At 39.3% G+C, this 22,223-nt stretch overlaps 1 protein-coding gene across 2 annotated transcripts in view; it reads right to left on the bottom strand.

Moving 5' to 3' along the window:
• ELOVL4 (ELOVL fatty acid elongase 4) overlaps positions 1-22,223 on the bottom strand; it is a 771,086-nt gene that overhangs the window by 519,670 nt on the left and 229,193 nt on the right. For both annotated transcript variants that reach the window (XM_044073739.1, XM_044073746.1), the window contains exon 3: positions 8,862-9,049. In XM_044073739.1, the coding sequence (XP_043929674.1) occupies positions 8,862-9,049 (188 nt within the window). The remainder of the gene's footprint in view (positions 1-8,861; positions 9,050-22,223) is intronic.

Genomic DNA, 22,223 nt, shown 5'->3' on the forward strand with positions numbered 1-22,223 from the left:
TCATTCTGTAGGTCCTTAGGAGATGAAGCAATATGCTTAGTTTTCTGCTTTTTTCTTTAAAGGGACGGTTGCCTTATGAAATACAGAAGGCTCTGAGCCCAGATGGCATTCAATAACGGTAGTACGGATCTCTTCTCTGACTAAAATTTGAGGAAAACCCCCTAGGCCCCTTGGAAATAATAATCCACAGTTCCCCCTGAACGCCCATTGTAGACATCTACAAGGCCTTCAAGGACGTGCCTAAGGTCAGATCCCTGCTGGCCTCCAACACGGTCACAGCTGAAGAATCCAACAATGAAGCCAGATGAACCTCTAGGCTTTCACTCGCCTTGGGAGGGACATCTGGCACAGGCTGTACAGCAGAAGAATCTGGCCTAGATTTCTTGGCCTTCATCTGCCCAGATGGCTGCCCCTCAAAGTGGGAATCTACTTCCATAGGGTCTTTAGCTAACAATATAAGACGCTGATTCTTTACATACAATGCCAAACACAAAAGCTGACAAACTGAACAGGACAAATGGTCATGGGAAACACCAAGGCAAAACAGGCACTGCTTGTGATGGTCTTTATGGGGAATCTGTCTCCCACACTGGCATTTACCCTTCTTGGATGACATGAAACCCCTCATGCTATGCAAATAGCATATGTGTGATGTACTTTATACTTTAAAGCAACCTAAAGATTTTGTTATACTGGCTGGACATCAGGCAGCCCTTGGCAGAGGATCCCTAGTGTAATGAATACTGCAACAGTGAAATGGAAGGACATCTAATGGTACATCAAATACTAGGTTAGAATAAACAAAACACATTAGCACATACATCTGTTACAAAATAATTTTATCTGCACAGAACAGGCATCGCCACAGTATTCATATCCCACTACAAGGACAATCTCTTAAACCCCCTTAGACACGTCTTTCTGCTTAAGTATCACTCTCTCTCTCCCCTCTCAGGCAATGCATAAAAGTAGGGACAATTCAGTACAAAGTGTGCCAGCAGTGGTAGGAAAACAGACAGCACCCAGAAACAAACAAACAAAATGTTTATACAGCCTTTACTGTAAAATGCCGGCATAGTCTCCATTACTTTTGCCTCCCACTGGTGCAGCAGGTAAGGGATGGAACCTTTGCAGGTTGCTATAGTGAAACCCGCACTGCTTACAGAGTTAGAGATACCAGTGGCATCACTCACCCCCACTGGAAATTAGTGCTTGGTATTAACCTTATATAACTGGCCATTACAATGGCCTTGTATGTGCTCCTGATCATCATTGTGCAGCAGGTTGTATCAGGAAGGGACCCTACTAAATCTAGCATAAGAAGAGGCTATATCCATTCTCTTGGTCTTCACAAGCAGTGAAAATGTACACAGCTGCACATTAGCACAACAAATGGCATGCACTAACAGGCACCAACCTTGCTCTGCCAAATGTATAAGCACAGACTCCTAGAGCTATGAGCTTCTCAAACACCATGCGTGAGCACTGTGTGCATACATCCCATTAGCTTGAGGACAGACTCAGTCAATGGATCAGACAAGAATCATCATATACAAACACACTGATCAAAATGTGTATCCTACAGTTAAGCATGTCCTGTCATGGTTCCAAGAGAGTGCCAATGCCTGGAAAACTTCACCAACCAGAAGATAGCAGTACTGCTGCAGACCACGTGCACTCAATGCATGTGGATCCTGATCAAAGTTAAAACTGACAAGGCACTCCAGGACTGGTGTGGCATGAAGCGTTGCAGGATATCAGTGCTGTGGCTGGCCATAATTGGATACTAGTACAGTTGCATTACATGGTCACCAATATGATACTGCATGCCAAGGCCAAGATACAAGACATTGCCAGGGACAAGTCCACCAACAAAGAGGTGATTTACAGAGGAGGAAGAGTTCCTCATAGCCCTCTCAAGGGGTGGGTGAGCAAACCCTCATTCCTAACAACAGCTTGAATGTGGAAGCTGGGCTGATAATGACTGCCCCAGTATTTGTAGGAATGAATCAAGACAGTAACAAGAAGTACACCTCTTTTTTATACAGTAACCTGCATGTGAGAAGGACTTATTCAGCACATTTATGCATATCTGTCTTCCAGGTGCAGTATGACTACAAATGCAAAACCTGCATCATAAATACATGTATGAACCCTTATGGTATTCACATATACCAATATTCCCATCACGGGTTGGGGGAAGTAAAGCATATATTCTGGCACTGCCACAGTTATGTTATCATTAAGCACTTTCAGAGGTTTTACTGATGAAAGGTCAAGCACAACAGGGGAGCACAAGCCTGATGTCAGCAAGTCATCTGCTAGTGACAAAGATGGCAATGTGAATGCAGCACAGTCAGATGATACAGTAGCATATTTCATAAGGCTAATACTGGAAAGCATGCACACACTGCCTACGTAAAAGGTGACAATGGAGGGGTAAGTCAAACCACCCACATCACCTGTGTTTAGTGCTGAAGATTTTGTCAGTGTGAGCCCTGCACAGGCTAAGTGGAAGTTCCCAACACATACAGCTGTCAGCCACAATAACGCTGATGTGCATGCATCCATTGCAGGGTACAGGCATGCTGGTAACTGATACTGCCATGACTCCTGCTCTTTCTCTAACCTGGACACAAAACTTAGCATAAAGCATCAGATGTGCAGGTCACTGATACAAGCAGAGACAGCCACTAAACATACCATGGTAGAAATGGTAAATGTGCTGCATGGCACGTATGTGGACATATAGCAACTGGATGGACTGCAAGAAGACCTACAGTACATGAAGACTGACTTGGCATATAAGGACTTGGAGCAGTATTGCATGCTCAGGTCACTGACAGCCCAAATGGCAGTCATCTGTGTACCCATGAGGTAGGTGGTAACTGCCCTCCATTGTGCTCCTGCAGGACATTCCAAATGCAGAAGTGTCCAGATGGTTCATAGGTTTATAAAAGGTTGCTAGGTTAATAGCCCTAGAACCCTTATAAGCCTAGCCATATTTATCCCCCATTGCCCCAGTTGTTGTTGGTTAGGTGAGTGAAGTTAGCAGAGGTAAGGGTGTATTATAGTTAATACTGACTTCCTCTGTCCAGGAGGGACATGGGCACCACCCTAGGAGTGAATCTGTGGTCACCCATCCATTGATCTAGGCTGCATTTGAAGAGAATCGGGGAGGGGCTCTGTTTCATGTGAACTGGAAGCTTGCTCCAGAGAAGTGGCAGTGACTGGGAGATGCATCTCCCTCTCCAGCATGACCTGTTCATGTCAAAGGCTAGGTTAAGATCCCTGGAGTGAGTAACCTGCATGCAGTCTGATTTACAAATGTGCAGCATTTCCAGCAGGGCTGGGTCAGAGACTGCCGTGTAAGCCAGGCACAGGTCACCCCTTAGTAACCTGCAGGAGACAGAATACAGTGACAGGGCTTTCAGTCTTTAAGCATAAGACTTGTTTTGTGTACCTTGTAAATTCTTGGTGAGAAACCTCTGTGGTATCTCCAACTGTTGCAGGTGTCTGGTGAGGTACATGCAAAAGCGAGCATTGTACTCAATTATTGGTCTGATGAGGGCCGAGTATAATGGATTTACAACATATCTAGATGCAATGCCTTTACTTACAAGATGTGCCACATACAAGGATTTCCTTACTACTGTGGATGGCCACACGCTGAGCCTACACAGACAGCACACACTGGTCAGGAGACTGCATCACTGTCATCTGTGGAAATGGCAGCCACTGCATCTGGGCATTGTCAATCTGATTGGCAGGGCCAATTATGATCACCAGCATCTGCCCTGGGATGCCTCCCCAAGCTGCATGTTCTGATTCGCAAAGTTCAACACCTCCCTATCCCCTGTGGACCAATGGACTGCCACACCTAGTCATGTACATTGCTGGGGTAATGGAAGCCAGCCATCTACTGATTCAGAACATTGACTGCAACATCAGAATTCCTGTACATGCTCCCAAAGTGCAATCCCATCCTTAGCACAGAATGCATCAATCCCTAACACTGCAGGGCCACATGATACTCCAGGTCAACATTTGCAACATAGTAGCACCACTTTGCCGCTGCAGGATGTGATCCTTGACTGCCCTATCCCAACCTGGTACCTGCATGAGTGGCTACTTTGCTGCAGGATGTAATCCTTGAGTGCCCTACCCCAACCTGCTACTTGCCTGAGTGGCTACTTTTTCCATTTATCATGATCACTACCTACAGGTCAGCACTGCTGACACTTGTCAATGTGCCGCCTCTTGAGCAAATGATGATTGTGCTCTGTCCACCCTCTAGCCTCTGTGGGTAAGGTAATGTCTTATGCATATCATGGTCAATCACTGTGCTGTAATGCATAGTGTGTAGTGTGATAATGCATGCATCAGATTGGGTTCCAATCGTGTTATCGAACTGCTGAAACTTCGAACCTGAAAACATCAAGCACAAGTGTTCGAAGTTTCAGCAATTCGAATAAAAAAACAAAAAAACAAAATAAAAACAAAAACAGCTCAATAACTGTTGTAAGCAGGGGCATATTCCCTTTCCACAGTGTAGTGCAATCTTGGAGTTGGTATATTTAAAGTGCAGGGGGTGTGGGGGGGGTGCAGGGGCCCCCCCTGCTTACGACAGTTATTTTCTGTCTGTTTTTTTTTTTTTTTTTGTGTTTGAAATTATAAACCTTCAAACATACAACTTCGATCTTATGGTGTTCGAAGTTTTATACTTTCGATCAGGTAACAGGAACCCCAGCAGATTTATTCTGTGATATCTTTATCATCTCCCACGGTTGTGGACCAGATGCCACCTTTTTGCCACTGCCACAATGTATTGTGCCTGTCCCTGTCTTGCACTTGGGGCTGCTACAACTGGCTCCCTAGGCAACTCTGTGCCTCAGTCTTCCTCTACTGCTTCATCAAGTCTCCCGGGCAATACCATGATGCTCCCATGGTGTAGCTTCTTGCGTACTGATACTATATTATGTAACATGGTGCATACTACGAATATCTGATACCAGGTATCAGGTGTGTGGTACAGTGTACCACCAAATGTATGCAAATGGCAGAAGCATCCCTTCAGGAATCAAACATGTGCTATACTACATTCCATGTTTGTAAAAGCACAGTGTTGTATGCCATCTTAACCATGATCTTGTGGTTTCTCATGGGGTTCATCATTCATAGTTCCAAAGCATATCCAGCAACACCTGCAATGCACAGCAGTGGGCACCATTATAACTGGTATGCTGGTAAATATAAACTGTGGCCTACACACCTTGCACTTTGTACACCTATCAAACAGCTGACCCTGTGGGGAGTTACTCCCTAAGAACTGATGGTAGAGGTCGCACCTGTGGCAGATGTTGTAATTATAAGAACTTCCTGTGAGGTGCACAGACAACACTGTACATAATAAACTGCACACAACATGACAATTGATGGACTGGCAGCCCTTCTGGTTGACGTGCCAGACACCATGTGGAGCATGTGGGGCCTTACTGATAATATGGGTGAAGTCATTGGCCCCCTAGCCCTTGGGGAAATTAACTATGTTGTAAAATGCCAGCAAGTTGCTGGCCCTCTCTTCTGCTGTTCATGGAAATCATATATGTTCCTTTATATGTTGCAGCATCTCAAAGAGTTGATATAGGATTCATAAGACTGATGCCTGCAAACTTTCAAGTGCCTCTTACTGAAAGGTCCCTGCAGCAAAGATTTTTAATGCTACACAAACCTTTGTGTTTGGTGGAACAGGCAATCAATGCATTGTTCTTGATTCCATGTGTGGGCAACACGTTTACTAACTCCCACATGCTGTCTTTGTCCACTCAGCATTTGACATTGTCCTGATAGTAATGGCATGTTAACTACTACTGGACCTACCTACAACATGAAGGGCAATAATGTGCAGCATTTACAGCACAAGCTCTGAGGGCAGACACTGACACATGCTGATCAGTTAACAATGCTGCTACTACTAGCATAACAGCATGAATGAAGCTCCTGGACACCAAGAAATTCAGATGTTCAGAACAGGTATGCATTAGGGCTCTTAGCATTGGGTTTATAAATCTCTGAGTTGCTCAACCACATTTGATTTCATTATTTGAATACATGCTGACTCTCATTAGCATGATGCCACTCATTTGCATGCTATTATGCAACCATCTCCGCACCATGAACACTCACATTTGCCTCTTCCCTGCTCAGTGCAGCTCATCAAGTTACTTCTTGTTCTCTAAATGTTTCTGAGTACTCCAACGTTATATTACTCCAAACCACTATAAACCAACCACAATGAAAAACACCTTTATCAAGATGGAGTAATGCTATGGCAGGAAGTGGGGCACTGGAGAAGAGCTACCGAAGTTTCATGAAAAGCCGCATTATCTCATTGCAAATTGTGTATATACCTGTTAAAAAAAAACTGCACCTGTAGCAAACTGGAAATCATAAAATTAACAATTCTATGTTCTTGATGGAAAAAGAAGTAAAAAGGCCTTTCTTGTTTCATCACAACATTTGCACTAATTTCCCCATCCTGTAACAAAGAGACAGAGATACGGTACATTCCATAATTCACTATGAGAGATTTAAATAACTTCATGGCTTTCCTACATTTAAGTTTTATGAGGCTTCCCTTGGAATGATGTAATTACACTCTGTGGTTTATTTTTGAAGCCATTTTTATTTCTCCAGTTTAGCAATCATTTCCTTATTGTTTGATTTGTTCAGTAAACACAGTGGAGATGTGAACTCTGCATATCCTATAGCTAAACACTACTTATATGCCATAAGTGATCTTGGGTGGTTTAGGAAATTATTACTCATTAATATAAAAACCTGTCTCCACAGAAAGAAATGTTTTCTTTACACCTTGCTGAAAATGGCAATATCCTCCTCAACATAATTTAAACTGGGGCATTCTGTTGGATAAAACTGATCTAGCAGCTTCAGAAACCGTGGAATGGACACATTAAGGCTAAATCTGCAATTCAGCTATAAAAGTGATGCTGAGGTTTGTGAACAAGAATACTAACATATGCTAACTCAGAACCAACCAAGAATAAATGTTTCCTCCTCCAGGCAGTATTATGGCAAGTCTAGATAAATTTAAACAAGGTAACAAATGGACCATGTAACCGCTAGCTGTAAATTTTAGGTACTTATTAATGTATTTTATGAATTATGATTTCTAATGTATAAGTCAAGTTACACTGAATCTTCACAAGACAAAATGAGGAGAGACTTTCATTTCTTTAACAAATATACTTTAATCTTTTAATATATACTCCTTTGTTTCTCATTAAAGATACTTACACCTTATGTTAGAAACAAATTATTACTGTAAAACTAAAAGTATATTCTAGCAATGATGTGCTATTGTGTTACAAAAAGTATTCTACAGTAAAACTAAAAATAGATTCTAGCAATGATGTGTTATATGATACTTTAAAAAACAATACATTGTTCTTGTAGTCAACCCTATTTTGCTACTGTGCACAAGATGGAAACAAATGAAAACAATTACCTTCATAAATATGCATTTTCTGGCATCTGTAAACACAGCCGACTTTAGCATTGTATATATTATATTTTATTGTACTGTACTACTGTATCTTTCTCATATAGTATCTATGTAAACAGTATCTTCCCTGGAAGTGGTTGAAATGGGCCGATTTGGGATCAGTCCACTACCTCAGTCAACAAACATAATAAATAAACCTCACAGTGGGAACACAGTGGAAGAAAACGGGAAATATAGGGCAATGTCAATGGGTAATATGAAGCAATGGGTGAAACGTATAAGGTATGAAGCAGGAAGAAGTGTAAAGGAGTACATATCAGTGAAGCAGCATACATTTGGTGGAACATAACTTTTTTTTACATATAAAGAATGAAGCACAGTTAGGTGAAATGGGCAGATTCAAGCATATGGGACATAGGTAGCAGAGATGTTACAAGGGAAAAGTGATAAAGGGGCCCTCACACTGGAGGCACACATATAGAGAAATGGCAACTAGTGATGGGAGGGAGTAGATAATACAGAGGGTGGAAAAAAAACAAATAGAAAAGAAATACATCACATGGCAGATACGGCTTGATGTTAGCAACTGTTTATACCTGAGGGCTTCTTGTGAAGTGGTTTACAATTCAGTCGTACCTCTGACAATGATGTTAGTATCCATTTTTGCAACCTCTTAAGAGCCATATGCAGATAAAACTCCACAGGACCCTGAAATATAACTCTATGTACTTCATCAGCAACGCATGTCAACTTATAAATGCTCTCAGGCAATACCAGAACCACAGCCACCTCTTATTTCCTGGCTAAGACTTTTGTTTTACAAAGGCTAAGGGGCCACTACAACAACTTCATGTGGTGGCTCAGCAGCAGGGGTATCTGGCCAAGAAGGGATAGCCACAGAGAAGTAGGGACAGGGTTCCATTACACAGCATCCTCTTCTGCGTCTGGATGGCCTCACTGAAGATTCTTTTGCATAAACAATGACAGAGGGATAGATATGAAAATACTTGAGATGTATAACATAGTTCTGATAATGACACCAATTCACATATTTAGCAGCAAATCTGGACAGCCGGTAAAACAAGGCCTTTGTTCAAGAAAATTGTGTTTACTGTTTTATATGGTAAAATTAAAAATAATCTAAGTTACTCAGCTGTATGCAGTGTTAGTATCAATGTAAAATGATCCCCTTTATTCAGTGCTGTAGAAAATCAAAAGCTTAAATCATTATTTTCCAACAGACAAATATCTTAAACATCCTTCATGTAGTTCTGAATTATAGCAATAAGACCTCAGCTCTTGTTTTACCACATATACCATTATAAAGTAAACCAACCTCTTTAAAGATGTAGAAGTTCAGTATGACCATCCCAAAGTTGTAGCCAATTAACCATGGACGCAGCTGGAAGGGCTCTCTATTACGCATCCATTTGGGGCCCAACCACACAAAAAGTAAATACAGGGTGCTTATTGCTAGAGTTGGCAAAGGAGACTGCATCAAAGTCCACTTCTCCACACGTTTGTCTAGGGAAAAAAAAAACAGTCAGGAACAGAGGAAAACTACTTCTTCCTAATCTGTGAAACTAAGCATAAGTCTTTAATATGACAATGAAGCACCTCACAGTGCATTCTATGCAGCAAACCCAAGTGTATACTTAAGCACCTTTCTAATAATAAGCAACTGTAGATTACTGTTACTGTGGCTATAAAAAACAATTCCTTCTCACCACGCTTCTTCGCAGTCTACAATTGGTTAATCTTGACAACCTGAAGTAACCATAAGTAAACTGCTTTATATCAGTTTATTTAACACAAATACAGGCGGTGTGGTGATGTAGCAGTACTGCTGTCTCAAATCACTTGGTTTCTCGCTTAGCACCTGGCAGGGATGCTTTCTGCATGGAGGTTTACATGTACTCAACGTGCCTGGGTTTTTGTCAGGTCTGCAGCTTCCTATGGCTTCCAAAAAAAATGCGCCAAAATGTGAAAAAGGCAAACCTACAAATTACCCATAGGCATGCATGGTGTGTGCCTGTATACATGTGCATGTGTGCTTCCTTCAATGGAATAAATGAAATTATGTCTCATCAAGAGCTGGTTCCATACTATACTCACTGCTTAACAGAAGCGGCTCTGGTTGCTCCATGATACTGTATAGGATAAAGCAAGTATAAAAACAAATAACACAATAATGCATGAAAACAATGTCATGTAAATGAATCTTCAATACATAAGGATCTGAATGCAGTCAACAGTGAGTTAAGTTTTACATATGTATATATATATATATATATATATATATATATATATATATATATATATATATATATATATACACATATACAGCAACAGTGCAAAGGACATATAAGATCAACTAACAAACAAAAGCAGCCAGTGGAGTGAGATGCAGAAGAACCCAGTTTATAATGACATGATTTTAGCAAAATATTTAAAAAATTGAACTTCAGAATCATTGCTTCAGTCACATACTTCTTCAGTGTCTTGAAACTCTTGTCCCATTGCATTCCTACTCATGATCATGCTCTAGAAGCTTTATTAAAGGCATAGCAATGTCTAATATATTTAGCATGAAATTAAGACAAATATTGTATAATTCCTAGAAATCTCATGAAGACTGATTTATCTTCTGATGGCTGCAAATGAATTCTGGTTCTCATGTTTTTCAGTATCTGGCATTCAAGCCTGGGGATATTTTTAAAAGTAAGCAATGCTAACGTTAAGAAAAATCCCATATAATTTAGACTAGTCACACAAATCTGACACTTATTTCTGTTCTGCTTCAGATTATAATGCCGATTATAACGCCTCAATCTGTTTAGTAGCCTGACTAATACCAGACTACATTTCTGGCTTACTTTCCCTCTGTACCAGGAAGTCATCAATAATACTGGCAACACTATCCATCCCAAGAGCTCTATATCTTCCTACTGGTGTAAAGAAAATGCTGAACTTCAAGCTTGTTTTATCTAACATAAGCTAATAGAAACCCTGGTTAGCAAAGAACAAAGCAAATTATTTGGCACTGTACAAAAATTACACTGTCCACATGGCCTAGTACATCCATCACCCAACCCATCCTTACTGTTATGTGGATAGCAAAGTATTCTCTTAAGATTCTTCTTATTCCTATATAGGAAATGTGGTTGTTCACCAACAATCCTTTTGAGGTCCTCATCTTCTTGTAGGATTGACCAGTTTTTACAAATAATGTCCCTAATTTCTCTGCTGTCGGAAGTATAAAATGCTGGAACTTTAACTAGAGGATATACAACAGGGTTTTCATTTGTCTACCAGGCACAGCAGGACCAAAATAAGGTGCTGCTGTATCATGGCATAATATGGGAACATCACTCAGATACTCACTTATTTCATGTTCCCTATAACCTCTGTCTAAAAATCTTTCAAGTTATTCAATTCCTCTGAGAATCCAACTTCTGAGGGGTTTAATCTTGATGCCCTCATGCCCTGACCCTTAATGATGTTCTTAAACACATATGTGGGGTACATGCTGGATCTCATCAATAGGGCATTGCGATAGCATGGCTTACGATATACTTCTGTATTAATTAACCCATCTGATAACTTCTCTATATATAGATCTAAAAAATCTATTTTTGAACTGGAACTCTCCATGGTGAATTTTAGGTATTCAGTTAAATTATTCATCTTATCATTATTCATCAGGGAGAATAACTGAATTATTATCCTAAGAGCTGATAGAGGCAAGGGGCTTAATGAAAGGGCCTCCATAAAACCATTATTGAGAAAACGTCGGAATATTAGGCAGTAAAGAACAGAAGATATTTAAGTAGTTTATTCTCCCAATATATGAACATATTATATTAGTCATCTCAAGTAGGTTATATTTACTATAATAAATTGTTTTTTTCTATATATTTTGTTATATTTATAATACTGATTTTTTTATATTCTTACATATTATATATATACATTTTTATATATTTAGAAAGCATAAGTTGTTTTATGAATATGCATATATGTATTCTTTAGGGCCAGCTACAGATATGTGGATTGAGTTTTAATATGTACCTCGTAGCTAAGTATATAGAGTGTACCTTTAAATGGTTTATTGAGTTGGCTATCTGATTGGTTTGAACATTTTGAACTAGTATATAAACAGCTGATTTTTAATGTGGATGTTATATTGATCTGAAGAAGCTTTGTAAGCGAAAGCGCTTACCACCTGTAAATAAAAACGTATTTTTAACTTGAGGAGACTACCTGTTTCACTCCGCTTCTATTACTGTTATCATTTTACATATTTGATCTTTAGTAACGGAGTGTTCATTCGGTTGGTTGGCAGCTAACTGTTTACTTTTAATATAAATAATTAGTGTTACTGTTTTACTATATTTACTTTGAAATCTGTTTCATTTAACTAAGCTTATAAATATATTTCAATATGTTAAACAAATACCTCCTGCAAGAGAATGTCATTAAATTATAAGCATCAGCACTGGTAACTTTCCAGTTGTCTGAAAATGCTTGAGTCTTGCTTGCCTTGTTTCCTGCTTGCTCCTTAAGCTGTTCTGAAGAAAATCTGGGTCAAAGTTCATCACTAATGTCTGTGAAAACAGAAAAGAACTTTCTTTGTCTTTCCTTTTTTTTCAAGTATATATGTGAGACATCTACTCAAAATAACATTTAGAAAACATTCATTAGGAAGTGAAGAACTGGCAAACAAAAGCTATAGTGATGTTTTATATTGAGCTGTTGCTGACATAATTTGCTTACATTTTGCTGAATGTTAATACCTTAAAATATAGTCTTATTAACTCTAACCATTGATAGTAATGGAAAAAGCAAAGTTATATGTTTGTTACTGATTAAAACAGTTTAAAAGAATTAAGAAAAATTAGAAACTTACAGAGGAAATTAGCAGCTGCTGTGTGCTATGAGTTGTCATTTTCACATGCTGTAATCAAATTCTAATGTCAGGATGTGAATCTTACATCAGAACAACGTTTCACAATGGGTAAAATCACACATTCAAATTGAACAAACAGAAATTCTATTACATATAGTCAAGATTGTGTAGAATACTAGAATTAATACGAAGAATAAACATCTTATGAATAATATGCAATTGCACAAGGAATTAAATATCTACTATGTAAGATTAATAAAAAAAGAGCATCAGTAATTTAATATATAAATGTACTGTAATTTCAAGTAGTGAGATAATTAAATAGCTCTTTGATGGGGGAATTCAGAAATACAAGTTATACAAAATAAGATAGAATATCAGTGGGCAAATAAGACAAAAAATATATTAAAATAAACTTCTTATAAGAAATATATATATATATATATATATATATATATATATATATATATATATATATATATATCATACACCTGCATATGGCAGAAATGTAAATGTACAAGATCTCATATAATTTACATAGAAAATCATATACAAATATTTGAAAATATCTTGAAAGTTGAATTTTGAAGCTTGGTCATGTGAACTTTGAAGCTTTTTGCATATTGTATGTTATCAGATTCACTAAGACTACCTGAAATAACTAATTTCATGAGTCAAAGCTGAAATGTGAGCGTTATATTGCTAAATCAGTGCATCCATTTTGGTAGAAAGTAAAATAGATGTTTTAATATGTTTGAACCCAGGACGAGAGAATGTGATTTGAATTAAGCACACTGTAACTTTTAATACAACGGACTGAAATTTTTTTTTTATTCCACACAAATAGCAAAACATTCTCTTTGTCACTCAGAATTATAAAATTAATTCAGAGCTTTTGTTAGATATACAAAATATGTATATATATTTTAGCATGAAAAATATAAACATTCATTGACTTTCCTTTTGTATAATAGTTTAGTATGATTAAAATTACCTATCACCTGTAAGTTTACTGATATCTTTATCTCTTCGGGTCCCACACCCTTAAAGAAACTAGAAAAGTACAGTTTTTACCTACCATAAATGTAGATGTTCAAGTGTATGCACTGCTGCAGTCATTACACTTGGGTTATCCTGCCGTCAGGCGGTTCCCCAGTCGGCCTGAGTTCCAAAGTCTTGGTCCGGCATCGGTTGCTGTCGCCTCCTCCCTGACGTCAGTGCGACAGGGGTACATAAGATGCAGCCGACGCCATTTTCTTCAGTTTTTCTTGCCCCAGATGTCAGGTGCCTCCAAATAGGTAGACAACTCCAATTGCTAATGAAACATACATAAGAAAAGCAAAAAACAACTTACAGCTACCAGTAAATACTCCCCATAGGTAGTAAGGGTAGAAGACATAGGTACGTACCAGCCAGTAATGGGGGGAAGGAGGGAGGGTAACCTGGACTGCAGCAGTGTATACACTCGAACATCTACATTTATGGTAGGTACAAAACTGTACTATGTTCATCGTGTTACACTGCTGCAGTCATTACACTTGGGTAGAATCCCAAAGCTGAGGTAGGGTGGCTGGTTCTATAAGGCATTAGGGGTGGCTATAAGGCCCTGCAGTACTGCAGTGGCGAAGCCAGCTCTGGATTTAGAGTATAGAGGCAGATGGTAATGCTTGGTGAAGGTATGTACAGAACTCCAAGTTGCTGCTTCCAAAATATCCTTGGTAGGTACTCCCCCCTGAGGTAGGCAGTTGAAGTGGCTGTTGCACTGGTGGAGTGAGATCTAATGCTGCTAGGTACAGGTTTTCCATGGTATGTGTAGCAGAAATGTATGCAATGTCCTATCCATTTTGAAATAGTCTGTTTTGAAATGGCTTTTCCCTGTGCTCCTGCAGCATATGCTACCAATAATTGCTCAGATTTTCTGAAAGCTTTGGTTTTGTCCAATTAGAAGTGTAACTGCCTGTGAATGTCCAAAGAGTGCAGTAGTCTCTCCCCTTTATTCTGTGGTTTAGGATAAAAAGTTGGCAGGTGAATAGTTTGGTTTAGCGCCACACTGGATACCACCTTTGGCATAAACATAGGGTTAGTACAACCTGTCCTGGTGGAAAATGAGGAAAGGTTCCACTGCCATTAGTGCCTGTAATTTTGAAACTCTTCATGCTGATGTTATTGCCAGGAGAAGGGCAGTTTTCCAAGAGATACATTTTAATTCTGCTGTGTTAGCTGGCTCAAAAGGAGGTAAAGTTAATTTTTCCAAAACAAAGTTGAGGTCCCAAGTTGGAGTAGGTGCTCTACAGGCTGTCTTATGTTTTTAGCCCCTCTGAAGTACTGTTTTAACAGAGGATTAGAGAAAATTGGTGGATCCGTGTTGTAATGAGCAGAGATGGCAGAGGCGTGGATCTTGATGGATGAGAAGGAGAGGCCTTTGTCCAGCATCTCAGTTAAGTATTGTAGTATCTGAGGAATGTTTGGGACAAGAGGGTCAAGGCTGTGAGCTTGGTTCCAGGCACAGAATCTCTTCCATTTATCCGAATAGGCTTTCCTGGTACTTGGCCTTCTGGCCTCCAGAATGACATCCATAACAGCTTTGGAGAGAGGCATTGCTTGCTTGACTAAGGGATCTTCCATGCAGCTAGGTTTAAGGTCTTTAGCTGGCTGTGTAGTATTTGATTGTTGTGCTGAGTCAGCAGATGTGGGATTTGAGGCAAAATCCAGGGTGGTTCTTGTGCTAAGCTCCTTAAGATTGGATACCAGTGCTGGCGTGGCCAGTCTGGTGCAATCAGGATCATCTTTGGCTCTTCTTGCCTGGCTTTTATGAGTAGTGGTGGGAAAGCGTATACTTGCAGGTTCTCCCAGCTGAATGAGAGGGCATCCACTTTCCATGCTTGTGGATGGTAACTCCTTGTGCAGAAATTTTTGTAGCTGGCAGTTTATAGGGGATGCAAACGGATCTATGTCCGGGCTCCACCATTTCTGTGTTATCATTCTGAATATTTGTGGATTTAATTCCAATTCGTGGGGATCCATGATGTTTCTGCTTAAGTCGTCTGCCAGTGTGTTTCTCTCCTGGCAGGAATTGTGCTTGCAGATGAACTTGAAGATTTATAGTTGTGTTCCACAAGGTCATGGCTTGTCTGCATAGGGGGTAGGAGTGAGTGCCCCCTTGCTTGTTTATGTACCACATAACTGTGGTGTTGTCTGTCTTATTAGTAGTTGTCCTGGATGCAGCAGGACCTTGAAAGCTATAAGGGCATTTTGTACAGCTAGCATCTCTTTTTGATTGATGTGAAGATGCTTTTGTTCTGCGGGCCACGTGCCCTGAATACATTTGCCTGCCATGTGTGCCCCCCAGGCGTAATCCGATGCTATCTGTTGTCAGTGTTTGCCTGGCTGTGGGTTGTGTAAAAGATTGTCCCTTGTTGAGGTGACAAGCTTGAGCCCACCATTGAAACTCCTGTTGAAGGCATGAGATTAGTGGCATAACTGTTTCCAAACTTTGACAGTGTTGAGATCCATACAGTCTTTAGGTACCATTGTAGTTTCCTCATATGCAGTTTGGCATATGGAATTAGTAGTATGCAGGATGCCATGTAACCCAAGGCCTGTAGAATTTTTCTTGCAGGGAGTTGAGTCTTTGATGCCATCAATTGAAAGTATTGAGTCAGTTGTCTTTGCTTGTCTGGCGTGAGATAAGCCATCTGGGCCATTGTGTTCAAGCTGGCACCCAGGAATATAATCTCTTGTGAGGGCACTAGTTTTGATTTCTTTTCGTTTACTGTGTACCCCAGGCAACTTAGTAACTTTTTTTACAAACGCCAGATGCTTTACAAGAATGTCCTTGCTCTCTGCTTGAATCAGGCAGTCGCCCAGGTACGGATAAATTTGAATTCCTTTCTGTCTGCAAAATGCAATTACTGGTGCCAGGCACTTTGTGAAGACCCTGGGCACAGTAGATAAGCCAAAGGGCAGTGCAGAGAATTGGTAGTGCATTGAACCAGCTATGAATCTGAGGTATCTTCTGCAGTTTTGTCTGTTAGGGACATGCAGGTATGCCTCTTTGAGGTCCAAAGTCACGAGCCAAGCTTTCTTGCCCAGCATGGGAAGAAGCTGCTGTAATGTCAACATTTTGAATTTCGGAACATCCAGGTAAGTGTTTAGAGATGAAAGATCCAGAATGGGCCTCCAGGTTTTGTCCTTTCTGGGTACCAGAAAAAGTCTTGAGTAGAATCCTTGTCCTTGCTCCTGTGATGGTACCTTTTGAATAGCTCTCATATCCATGAGTGCTGTAATTTGTTTTTGAGCCTCTGCCCATTGATTTGGTGACAGATTTGGCATTCCTTTTAACCTTGGCAGAGTGTGAAAGTGGAACCTGTAACCTTGAAATACAATGTTGAGAACCCATTTGTCTTTGGTGATCATTTGTCAATTGTGGTAGAAGAGTGCCAGTTTTCTTCCCAAGGGGGCTGCCAAGAGGGATTTGTTTGGCAGCTGTAGTGGGAAGTCATTGGAGCTGCTTTTTATATGGTTGGGGCCTGTCTTCCCCTTCTTTCTGGCCTGATGCAACCCATTGTCGAGGCCTATAAGGACCTTGTGTTTGACCTCTACCTCTTGGACGTCTGTATCTTCCCCTTTGAGGTCTGTCTGTAATTGGAAAGGACCAATTCTTAGTTGGCCAGTTTCTGCTAAATCTAGGAGGCTGAACCTGTAAGAAATCCTTCACCATTTGCATAGATTTTGCCTTATCCTCCATTTTCTTTAATACCTCTTTTGCCTTAACATCCTGCTGCAAAGGTGCATCCAATAAGTTTGCTTTAACATGATCTGGTAACGTATGTTCTTTTAACCAAGCATGTCTTCTAATGACAAAGCCTGTAACTGCTGCTCTGCAGGAGGCCTCTAGAGAATCAAAACCACATTGTAAAGTATGCTTTCCCACTTGTTCAGCTGCATGCAATAAATCCTACATCTCTTTAAAATTAGGAGGATCTGACTCGGGTAGCATTTTTTGTTTTAACTGAGACAGTAAAAATTGCTGATATTTTAGCATGTGAAACTGGCAATTTAAGGCTCTCATTGCTAAAGTTGCAGAAGTATATACTTTCTTTCCCCATCTGTCTAATGCTCTGGAATCTCTGTCAGAGGGAACTGGATTCTTGGCTGATGAGGCCTTAACTCCTTTGGGTCCCTGAGAAATAGTTTCAGGGTCAGCTACAGGGCTTTTATACAGAAATTTATGTGAGTCAGGGACTCTGTAGTATTTGTCAGGTTTAACTGGGGCTGGAGGTACGGAATCCGGATTTAAGCTGGATTCAGTATACACATCATCCACAATATCTAACACTGGCGGGATAGCAAGGGGTCTGTGTTGAGGTAATAAAAGGAAGTCTCTGAGCCTTTTCTTGGATTCTGAGTAATCCTGGCCTTCCCAGTGGAAATGCTCCCTCATGGTATGTAGGGTTTCCCCAAAGGAGTAGTCCTCAGGCGGTGAGGCTGATGGAACTGATTCCTCAGCATCCGAATCCTCATAAGGGGGTAAAGAGTATCCTCGGTCTGAGGATGAATCAGAAGAGATGGAAACCTGGTCGGATGAGTCATAGTCTGCATCCTGTTTAGGCCTTTTATGGGGGGGGGGGACCCCCCTGATCACAGTGATTAGGTCTTCGGCCATTTTGAGCATTTGTTTCTTAGGCATGGAGGCCTGCCCTGGAGAATGCTGTATTTGTTTCTTTGATTTTAAAGGAGGCTTAGACTTAGCTGAGGGTTTAATGCTTAACTGAGTAGGTCTGAAGACACTCTCTGAAGCTGTGGGTTGCTCAGCTACTCCGGATCCCTCTGAAAGGTTAGTCTCGGAAGGCTGAATAATTTGTGTGTCCGAAGGCCCAGCCATCTCCAAGTGGGAGTCAGAGGCAGCCTGTGGTTCTACAGAAGCGGTCATTAGGGACTGCGAAGGCGCCTCGCTGAAAACCGGAGAACCGGCGACTGGCCTAGAAGAGGCTTCGTCGTCAGTTTTGGGCCTCAGATGCCTATCCTTGTCTTTGCGCTTTTTGTGTATTCCGGTCGTCGGAAGTTCCGACGGCATGGTATAATTGAATTTTCTACCAAAATAATGTCGGGCAAAATCAAACCGACGTTTAATAGTGCGCTTGTTAAACCTAGCACAAAACCGACAGCCAGGGACATTGTGGTCTGGGCCTAGGCATGGGATACAATTGGAATGGAAATCCTTATGAGGTATTTGCTTCCCACAAGAAATACAGTTATTAACTTTTACTGACATCGGTCTGAGGCAAGAAAAAGTTTCCCCAATGGGGTACTTAGCTTTGTAGAAGACTTCAGTTCTGGATTCAGAATGAAAATCTCAGGAGATGGCCGAACGGCACTTACGAACTGCTTTTGCTTCGGGCACCGCGCAGCAAGAAAGACTGAAGAAAATGGTGTCAGCTGCATCTTATATACCCCTGAAGTCAGGGAGGAGGCGACAGCAACCGATGCCGGATCAAGACTTTGGAACTCAGGCCGACTGGGGAACCGCCTAACGGCAGGATAATCTAAGTGTAATGACTGCAGCAGTGTAACACGATAAACATCATGCTATAACAAAATAGTCAAATTTGCCATAGACTGTTCACATCAGACACACTAGTGTCACACCTTAAAAAAATATCCTGGTTAGAACTATCACAACTATTATCCTATAATCAATTAACCATGGCACAAAAACTACTATATTAGGCCGAAAAAAAACCCAGCTTTACTATACCTTCTGCAACCCTGTTCTACTAATTGCAGGCTACACTCAACAAATAAATCACTATTACAGGTGACCAAATCCACAAACACTGCTGGTGATTCCCCCAAGTACCAAAAACCTGGAATTTGCTTCCTCTATTATCTAACACCAATCAGTTTTGAAAAGCTCTCAAGAGTTTCTTAACTGACTTGTGGCTTTGTACTTGTACTAGTCCATACTAAGCAGTTATAAAATTACTTGCTCATGTTAATCCTTCACTTTCTGGCTATCTGCAATACTACAAGCTCATTTAAACTCATGTAAACCTTACCTATATTACTATTTTAAGTACCTGTAAACACTGCATCTCTGTAGCTTTGTTTTTGTCTTCTCTTTTTACACTGTAAAATATCTCTTGTTTACATTGTATAAATATCAGCTGTAACTACAACTTTTGATGTATTTGTCATATGTGAAGCTTTCCTCCCTGGGCCTCTGCTAAAAATGGGTCCTCATCCCAGTCAGATGTTCCTGGTAAACAAATGTAAAATAAACAAAATAAACTGCAGAACAGTATGTGATGTTGAACTTCTTCATTTCTGTGTACATACTGTACATATGTTAAATGAATAAAACAATTAAAAAAAAAAAAGAAAGAAATGTATACTAATACAAATTTGCTATTCTTTTATAAGAACAATATTTAAAAATATGTCCCTATTTTGGGCCTTTATTTCCTCCATTATTTTAGGCTTCGTCCAGCTTCCTTGTAATAAGAGGTTGAGAGGTATGTTTCATAACAAAACATAAATGTCTGATTTAAATCATATTTTACGTTTGTGGTAAGAACTAGAAGAAAATAGTAAAACTAAAGTGATTCACATATTAGCTGATGATAAATTCAAACGGGCACTCCCAGGTAATTTACATAAATAGGTTTTCAGAGTGATTATAATAGTAGTGATAAACTAGTTGAGCTAACTGACATAAATGAGACACTGTTAAAGACTGTCCAACTTAAGCGTGTAACTAAGAATGTGCGCACTTCTATGACAACACAAAAACTGTCAGCAGCTGAAACGGTATGTTTTAGAAGTGGGAGCAGGGGGCACATTGTTAAACATAGTGAAATAAGTAATATCAATACTTCACATTAACAAAAAGTGATTTTTAACCAAGATACTGGTATTAAAATGTAAATGCTGTGCCTATGCAAAATGTGATTTCTAACCAACATACTGACAGTGAAAATGTAATTACGGTATGTGATAAACCTACTGTTAGAATAACAAAATCAGCATAATGTCTCTGTACCACTACTAATTTATCTATTTGCACAGTACTGGTGGATGGGAGGGAAGTGAAGAGAGTTATTAAATTCCAGGAGTACAATGACATAATCGGGAGCCAAATGCCTGCAGACATGAAGCAAATGACAACAGGAAGATGGAAGTAATATATTGTCAAGGAGACATGAATGAGTAGTCCCATAACCCATGTAAAAATTCAAAATCTGCAGGGTAAGCGACTACATCCTATACCTTCAGTGCTTGAATTCTTATGAACAGGTGCTGAATAGCACTTTTTATAAGGTAAATCATTTAATTCTTTCTTTCCCTACTTCAAATGGTTACTAGTTTTTCCCTTTTTAAAATGTTAGAGTTTGATTCTTTTAGCTATATATGAACCTAAAACCACTTCCTTTCATTTAAAGTTTAAAAGATTAAGCTATTCATTTTAATAAAGGATAATCATTATTATGATGAAACTTAGATGGCACACTTTAATATTTTGGCAAATTTGAGTAATGTACTATTAAACATGATACAACATGCAGCAAATGACACTATGGAGGCATGTTAAGTTACATTCTGGGTTCTTAAAATGGACCAGTATTGTGCTACTGACACAGTATACTTGACATGCAATAACACACATGCAAGACATGCTACTTTATAAACAAAATATAAAAAATACAGATTTTTACATATATAAAAGTTACTACTGGAATGATATCAAATAGTTTGAATAATGTTCACACTTTTCCAAGTTAAACCTGGATCACACATAACTGTCATTTTTTAATGCAAGTTTATATGCTATGTCTACTTTAAAAAATGACAGTCTGCTTTATATTAAACATCTCATACAAACAGTGCTTACTAAATCATTAAATGTTAATTTTTAAACACAATACCTTTTTAGTGGTTAAAATACTTTGGATTTTTTTTTAGTGGTGTGGAGGGGGATGAGGGGGTGATGTATAATGTAGATGTGGCTTAGATTCACTTGCAAGCATTTTTATGCGAGTTTTAATTGATGGGCTTTTCATTTTCAATCCCGTTTCATGAAAACCAGCTTGAAACAACTTATGCTGCGGGAGTTCTGAAAATTCTAAGACCTGTCCAGGTTACCTCTTCCTGTCTAAAAGTAAATAATCATAATATTTTGAATCATATGCTAAGATGTCAATGAATACAGGGTAAATAATAAGCACAAACAGTGAACTGCATTCTAAACCACTGCCAGTTACTAAATAGTTCTGGATATTTGCAGTACACCAAACAAATAGTTTTGATACTAGCCTATAGAAGGACACTTTTGATAAAAAAAATTAGGATTGTGTTTCTCTGTTATTGTCTCTTTTTAGTAACAAAATTTAATATCAAAGAACAATTTATTATGGAAAGTTTGAATCTTAAAAGGGAAGATTTTTCAGATGTTTGTTCAGATACTATTAGATATAATATTTAAGGAAAAACACGACTGATTCTAACAGCAGTACTAGATTAAAGAGTATCAAATATATAAGAGTAAATATAATTGTTCGATTATATGATATCCTACAGTAGGATTACAGCTAAAATATAAAACCTAGGAATGTGCAAGACACACTATACAAACAGAAATAGAGACCAGGATAAGTAAATACATTGTAATGAAAAAGTATTTGCCCCCTTCCTGATTTCTTATTTCTTTGCATGTCTGTCACACTTAAATGTTTCAGATTATCAAACAAATTTAAATATTAGACAAGGATAACCCAAGTAAACGCAAAATGT

Source organism: Protopterus annectens, chromosome 1.part1, assembly GCF_019279795.1.
Source record: "Protopterus annectens isolate FY-2018-M chromosome 1.part1, PAN1.0, whole genome shotgun sequence".
NCBI lineage: Eukaryota > Metazoa > Chordata > Ceratodontiformes > Protopteridae > Protopterus > Protopterus annectens.